General features: G+C 42.7%; 1 protein-coding gene across 1 annotated transcript; it reads left to right on the forward strand.

The window, feature by feature from the left end:
- Positions 1-280: 280 nt before the first annotated feature.
- ly6pge (lymphocyte antigen 6 family member pge) lies at positions 281-7,471 on the forward strand. The gene is made up of 3 exons (XM_054750192.2): positions 281-378; positions 2,506-2,622; positions 6,040-7,471. Exons 1-3 carry the CDS (start codon positions 318-320, stop codon positions 6,228-6,230), a joined length of 369 nt encoding a protein of 122 aa, XP_054606167.1. The 5' UTR covers positions 281-317; the 3' UTR covers positions 6,231-7,471.
- Positions 7,472-7,848: the final 377 nt, after the last annotated feature.

Here is a 7,848-nt window from a genome sequence, read left to right on the forward strand (position 1 = left end):
TTTTTCTGTGATTTTACAGAAAAACAGGCAATCACAGTAAAAATGCCAGGGCTCATTCTACAGGACCAGGGCATTGCAGGAGAATGTACGAAGAAGAAATGTATTATTTCAATACATGTTTTGGCTGTCAAACTTCCATAATGCCCCTGCAACTGGTGTGAGTCAAAGGTCCCGCTGGTCTTGACTGGTAATCCCTTTGGTGAGTGCAGGAGTAGATATGAGCTTGTTTGATAAACCAGATTAAGTTCAGAGGGTTTAAGGAGCTAACAGTCTGCTTTTCTTTGTGTGATCAGGAGGAGCGAAGGACCAGCAGCACCATGAGAGCCGTCCCAAACTGTCTGCTGCTCCTGCTTTCTGTGGTCCTGCTGGCTGCTAAAAGTAAGAACAGCATTTCTTTACTCTGCTCTTTTAAAAACACATCTTCTTTCACTTTTTTCTTCGATGAGATTAGTTAAAATTCCTCAATCCACCCGTCATGCCTAGCGGTCCCTTAGGCATTAAAAAATGTCATCCTTCTTTTACTGGTGTGCTTGTGTTTTGCTGAGAAGTGTGAAGCACTCTTCTGGCATCACGGGACTAAATAATGGACAGTTTTGTTTGTTTTCAAATGATCTTTATTCATTTGTTTGGTAATACTTTACAATAAGGGCCCCTTTATTGTCGTTACTTATTAAGCATTATTAAATTAAAGTATTATCAACTGCTTAATATTAATGTTAATATTAAATAATGCATTATTAAGTATACACCCCCCCCCCCCCCATCCCAACCCTTTAATGGTAACACTTTACAATAAGGGTCCCTTTATTGTCGTCACTTATTAAGCATTATTAAATTATTTAATTAAAGTATTATCAACTGCTTAATATTAATGTTAATATTAAATAATGCATTATTAAGCATACCCCCCCATCCCAACCCTTTAATGGTAACACTTTACAATAAGGGTCCCTTTATTGTCGTTACTTAGAGCCTCATTAAGCATTAATTAACAAAGGATCCCATTATTAATGTCCCCGATATTATTCACTGTTATCTGCTGAAGGATTGTCTGTTTAGTAACCCTATTAATAGTAATATTGAGCAGTCGTTAATACTTTTTAAATAGTTTATTGATGCTTAATAATGCATAAAGTAACGATAATAAAGGCATCCTTATTGTAAAGTGTTACAGAATTTCTTTTTCTTTTTTTTCTGTGATTGATGTTACAAATAAACTTTACTTAATAATCATTTTCCCCTTTAAAACCTAAAATATTTGACAGTTAGCAGCTCATGCTGATGCTTTGTGCATCTATTGTTTTTGATGGTTAATTTCTGTGTTGGATTTTGCCCCTTTCTGTCCATCCCGCTGTAACTAGCCTGCAATCCAGGTAGCTAATCCTTTGATAGGCTTGCAGGCTAATACTTTTAGCATGTGTGGAAAAGCTGCTGTTTAGTGAGGATAGATTGGGGTCATCAGAAAACAGCGGGGGGCATTTTAATGCCCTGCAAACACAATCACTAGGAAAAAAAACAATGTCCAGGTTTCAATATTTATCGGCATTTTTGTGTTTGTTGCTTTCAAAACATTTAATGGACATCATAATATAAGTTGTTTTGTGGTTAGGTTTCTCTGATCCCTACCTGCACAGAAGCAAGGCTGTGTCTGTGTCTGACACACCTGAGGTAAAAAAGAGCTACTCTGATAGCCAACACAAGAGATGTGCCGCGGCTAAAAGAATGTTTGAAGCTTTTAGTGCCTCCAGCTCTGATCCTCTTAGGAAGCAGCGTTCGAGGCCGCTTGTCTGGAATATAAGGGAGGGATGGAGGATTTTAAAAGGAAGCGTTTTAAATCTATAGCACTTCAAAGGTCAGTTTGTTCCCAAGTAACCCCTTTTTCCTCGTGCGAACTAAAAATGAGTTTTTGTATTTATACGCTGCACTGACTTCTTGAGGCATTAGCTGAAGTATACGGAGAAGTATTTTTAAACTCGTGGACATCATTGACCCTTTCTTCATTGATTTGGGAACATTTGTGTGAAGTAGGGGATTAATTAAGTCTGTCTCTTCACTTTAGTCTCAGCGTTTTCAGCAGAACTGCATCACACAATCGCATCAAACAGAATAAAGGATGAAGATATCATGAGTTGAGGCTCTTGTAGATATTTGGTCATGCTTCAGACCTAAAGCAGTGATGCAAGCTTCAGTTTCCTCCAGGCCTTTAAAGGTTCTGGATGACGTTTTATCTTAACTAGTATTGGCACTGAGTTTGTCGAGGAAGGCGCTGGCTGAGATATTCACAGACTTTACTTTGCCAAAGCGGCTGCTGGATTCTCTTCAAGAATCTACAAAACAAATTCTAATTTGGGGGATTTTTCATAGACAAACAGAGCAGGAGCAACATAAGCAGCATTTGCATAGCTGAGCATAATAGTGTCTCAATTTGTGCAGCCTTATTTCTCTTCTTTGATGAAATAATTTGCATAATTCTTTAAAGATTTCCCTTTTTTTGGTCTTATTCAGATGAGGCTTTGAAGTGTTACACCTGCATGGGCTCTAATAATGACGACTGCAACCGACAAGGCTCCAAGTCCTGCCCCAGCTACTCCGATGCCTGCACTGTGGTGGTGGGCCATGATAGTGAGTCCAGCAGTTACATGCTCATATTAAACATATTTCCATGTGTGTGTGTGTGTGTGTGTGTGTGTGTGTGTGTGTGTGTGTGTGTGTGGGTGTGTGTGTGTGTGTGAGCTTTATGAGCAGACAGGATGTTGTCTGGAGAAACCTCCCACTCAGCAGGGCGTTGGAGTTTTGTCAGGGAATAAGAAGCTTGGAAAGCTACTCAGCCAACATTCCTAATTAGGACACCATGTGGTGGTGAAGCCCCAGTTTTACCGAATCATATCCGGTTCTTGAATCTGTACAACACTTTAGTTAAGGAGCAAGTTCACTGAGAAACTTTTTTTTGGTAATATTAAAGTTAAAGTCCCATTAGTTATCACACACTGGGGAAGATCATCTCTGCATTGGCCTATCCCTGTGGGGAGGGGTGAGCTTCAGCTGTGGCTGCACTTGAGGTTTATTTAACCCCCCAATTCATCCCCTAAAGCTGGGTGTCCAGCAGGGAGAAATTGGGTCCCATTGTTAAAGTAATTGGTCTGACCCGACCGGGACATGAACCTCGATCTCTTAGTCCCAGGGAGGACACTCCCAATAGGCCACTGAGAATGTGTGAGTGGTCACGCTGATATGTAGCCTAGTGAACTAAACCAAATTCTTGCTTTGCAAAGTTTGGTCTAGGCATGCTCCACTGGAACCTCTGCAGCCCCAACAGCATTCTGGCTGGCCAATCACAGCTCTCTAGAGGGGTTTCAAATACATAAAGAGCTGTGATTGGTCCATAATGGTGGGCCAATCATAGTGCTCTATCTGCTTAGTGAACAAATCACAGAGCTTTATCTGCTTTGTGGGCCAATCAGGGCACTCTATATGCCTGGTGGGTGGGATGATGCAACAGAGTGAAACAAGAGTATGTCACATTCATTGTCCAGTAGCATGCGGAGATCATTTGAAAGACAACGGTGGAACCCACCTCACAACCGAGAGCCGTCAATGGAGCGTTGCCAGACTAAATAATACATTTATTTAGTCTGGCTTGCCAGGCTAGCTGATATATGGATAGATGGGAAAATGCTCAGATTAGAAAAAGTCACGCATATTTACATCACACTGAAAATTTGCATTCATGGTCTACCCTATCTTGGCTCGTGACCAGAGAAGGCTGTTGTTGAGTTGGCGTCCAGGAGAGAGTAGAGTGCATATCGTCTAGTAGAAGCTAACTGTTAGCTTTAGCAACTCCACAACAGAACTCCTGCAGCCTTGTGTATCCGTGGAGATAAAACATCATTGCAAAGCAAACAGTCAGTGGTAGAGTTGTGTTGTTGTTAGCCAATCAGAGGAGGGATGTTTGAATTTCAGGAGTAATGAGTAGTAAGACTCTAAATCCTGCCATTTTCTACTCCCCACTCATCTGGTTAACGTCCACTTCCTGAAAGAGGAGCACCAGAACTTTTACACTAGAGATCACTACAAATGTATTCAAATAAGAAATGAGAGCTTTAAAGCTCTTTTCTGTAAAACATTGAAATATCTTTAAAAAAGTAATTTACTGAAATGCTGTTTTTGAGCTTGTGTCATTAGTTGCCAATGGCAACAGGCTGTGTCTTAAGCCCTTTCAGATAGACATTCCAGAATATGTGTGGACAATTCAGTCCGGTTTTTAACCAGAACTGTGTTTTTAGACACACCTCTTTTGTACCGGAACTTGTCCATTCGGCTGCCTTCACACAGCAGGGAAAAGTTCCAGATGTCCGGGGGGGGGGGGGGGGGGGGGGGGGGGATTCGGACTTATGTTAAGCGTAATTCTGCGCACACGAAGACGCATAAGACCTGGATGATGGTGCTCAATGGTTAAAGGAATCACAGAAGTGGTGTGATGCGCCTAGACGGTACCGTAGGAGGCGAGCTGCCATGGTTCGCCGCATGCTACAGGAGCGAGCTATCTAGGAGCGCACAGCATCCCCCGGTCCCCTCCTCTTCCCCCTCCTCCCTGTCCAGAACTCAACCTCACCAGTCTGAAGCAGCCACCTTGTCCGTAACAAGTCCGGACCTGTTACTAGGGGCATCGTCCGGTTTAATTGCGGAAAACGTTATCCGGATGTTTGTATTCAGACACAAAGGTCTTACGGACAGAGTCCTGAACATTTCCATTTTCATGGCTTGTCTGAAGGGGGCTCTAGTCACACTACACTGTATTGATTGACATACTGTCAGACTGTCATGGTTTGAGGAAGGTGTCTAACCCACGACAGGCAGAATCACGAACCCGTACACAGATTGATGGAAAAAATGAAATGGTTTTATTTAATAATGAGAACTTTAGGGCATGCTGGGAATTCCAGCGGATCAGAAGAACCTGAAACAGCGTCTGGAGGGAGATCAAACCAGAGGTGAGTCCTGGGAGAACAGTCTAGGCAGGATATGCTACGAGGAGACTTACGGAGGATGATTGGGTTTGGGAAATGAGGGGAGGTTGAGAGCCGGGGTGGATCCAGAGGGGAGATGTTCAGAGCTGGAGAGGGAGCGTGGGGTCGAGAGAGAGAGCGGGTCGGTCAGAGAGGATGATGATGAACGTGACTGAGTGAGGAGTCCAGGAGTCCTATGGGATTTGAGCAAGTAATTCCAGAAGTGCAGAGAACCTGAGGTGGGTAGGCCAAAAATACAAAAATCACAACGAGATCAAAAAATGCACTAGAGTATTTCCAAGAAAAAAACCTGAGGACTAGAGCGAAGACTGGAAACTACCGAGTCGTAGTAATCATCCGGCGTCGAGCTGTGCTCACCACCTCCTTAAGTAGCCGACCCGCTAATCAGCTGATCTGGTGCAGCTGCCGCTCCCTCTCCTGCAAACACACTCAGAGATGTTTAGTGAGAGCGAGTACTCACCCCGGCTCACGACAGAGACACCTGCTAAGTAAAGGTAACAAAAACTTGTTTTTCATCCCATTGCTTGGTTCTGATCTAACAACAGTGTAGTAAAGATTTGTTTTTACCTTTTATGCTGACAAGTTTCAGCTAGCGCTGTAGCCTTCCTCAGAGCACCGCCATCGCTGGTGGCGTCACTTCCTTCTCTGTTTATCTGTGGCCAGCAGAGGATGATGTCGCCCTCAACTGACTCCTTGCTGATGACAATGTCCCGTGAGCGATCCAATGTGTAAACTCCATCATCTCTACTCATGGTCCTGGGTCCACGTCTCCTTATTTCTATCGCTTCTTTAATACATCTTTTGTATTTCTGTTGTTCTCGGTTCATGATCTGTGTGCTGTCTCAGTCCATTACTTGGTTTTCTGCTTTGAGGAAGGCTACAATGTTAGCCGTAACATGTCAGCTTAAAAGGTAAAATCAGATCTTTACAACGCTGTGTTTAGAAAAGAATCAAGCAATGGATCTTGACGGATTACACAGAACAAACGTAGAAAAGTTGTTTCTCATTGTAGGTGGCGTGATGAAGTCATGTTCATACAAGTCCTTCTGCAGCCAAGCCAGCAGTCAGGGCTACAGAGCTCCGGGTGTCAAAGTTCACTGCTGCTACACTGATGACTGCAACGTGAACAACTTCGCCTCCTGCTTACCTAGACTGAGCCATTGGATGCTTTTCCTCCTCCTCCTGCTGCTGCTGTTGCACTAATCCCTCCTGATCTCCACAGACCAATCAAGCCAACTCACTCATCACACAAAGGCCACCTTCAATGCCAAAAGGACCTGCTTCCCTTTTACTTTCAATACCCTATTTAAACTCACATTGTAAGGTGGATGCTGCACAAAACAGAGTTTGGGGCCTTACTTGCAGGTTTGTGGCTTATTGCATCTGCAGTGCAGAAGATGATATCCACTGGATGCATGTTTCAAAGGATTTCACCTAATCAGGGTAGACCAAAGCAGATGTTCTGCTGAAGATCTGGGGCCAGATGTGGGTCTTAAGTCCATCTGCAGTGGCTCTTTGTAGCTTTGATGAGAAATGACATGGAAACCAGGATTGAATTCTCAAAGCAGATTCATCATTTTGCTCTAATAATCTTTTGCCTATTAGTTCATCTAACTTCCAGGTGTTCTGCATGACCTTTTCCTGAAATCCACCACATAATGTTTTACTGTTTTAACCATATTTAAACCAGATGTTGAGCTGAACAAAAAATGCTGTTTTGCACACAGATGACAAAAGAACATTAAGGTACTGTGATGGCAACTGGAACCAGAAGCAAAGACTTTTCTTTTCCTGAGAACAAAGTCAATCACAAATAAAAATCCAACAAGCTGGTGTTTTAGTTCACTCTAAATCAGAGATGCTTCTAAGTGAGTTTCTTCTTTTCCCCCAAATCTATAGAGATAAGTTAGTGTTTAAGTTGATTTAAAGCAACACTAAATTATTTTCCTGCTTCTCACTGCTGCTGGCTGAACGCCAAATTACAAACATCGTAAAAAACCATGCCGTTAGCCTGCTGTAGCTAATGCTAACAACGAGCTAACAGTGACACGAGCCAACTGATATTAAACTAGGCCACAAAGTACAACAATCCACACTGTTGGACAAAACAACACAATTACTCACAAGTCTAGTAGCAACAAAGCCAGGCCACTATCAGTCTGATTTTGTAGCCTCCTTTAGCTCCATCAAATGATTTTAGCTCATTGCTTCACCTGCAAAGACATACCCTTTTGTATGAGCTACAGCACAGCCATGCGCAAATGCTGTAAAGCAGGTAGAGATCTGCCCTCAGTGTTCCTACGTGAAACAAAGTGTTAGGTGTAGTGTCTGATCAGCAGAAAATCACAGAAGCCAGTTTAAAAGCAATAGCTTAAAGTGTTAAAAACTATTCAGTGTTATTTTAACCCTCCCACTGTCCTAATGGGTGTGACCCCACGAGGAAAGTTGACCATTGAGCAGGGTTGATGGTTTATCCCTTGAGGTCCACACGGCAGGGGTGAGGTGGTGCTCACTCCTCACCCCTGCCACGTGGACCCACGGGATAAACCATCAACCCTGCTCAATGGTCAACTTTCCTCGTGGGGTCACACCCATTAGGACAGTGGGAGGGTTAAAGGGGTCCATACAATGTAATACACATAAATATTTCCACCTCATCACAAGACGTTAGTCCTTTTCTGATATAAAAGTACCCAGAAATGCTAAAAATATATATATTTTACGTAATATCACTATAAATACCAACTATTTTTATGTAGTTTAGGTGAAAAAAGTTAATACTTTGATTTTAAGGCACTAGAATAAATTTATTTAGCAAAAA

Source organism: Nothobranchius furzeri, chromosome 12 (genome assembly GCF_043380555.1).
Source record: "Nothobranchius furzeri strain GRZ-AD chromosome 12, NfurGRZ-RIMD1, whole genome shotgun sequence".
Lineage (NCBI taxonomy): Eukaryota > Metazoa > Chordata > Actinopteri > Cyprinodontiformes > Nothobranchiidae > Nothobranchius > Nothobranchius furzeri.

What these genes read in the sequence shown, in the direction of transcription:
- ly6pge (XM_054750192.2), top strand. Translation starts at nt 318, where the DNA reads ATGAGAGCCGTCCCAAACTGTCTGCTGCTCCTGCTTTCTGTGGTCCTG. An exon ending in GGTCCTGCTGGCTGCTAAAA is followed by an intron (nt 379 to 2,505) that starts GTAAGAACAGCA and finishes GGTCTTATTCAG; the next exon opens with ATGAGGCTTTGAAGTGTTAC. An exon ending in TGTGGTGGTGGGCCATGATA is followed by an intron (nt 2,623 to 6,039) that starts GTGAGTCCAGCA and finishes TTCTCATTGTAG; the next exon opens with GTGGCGTGATGAAGTCATGT.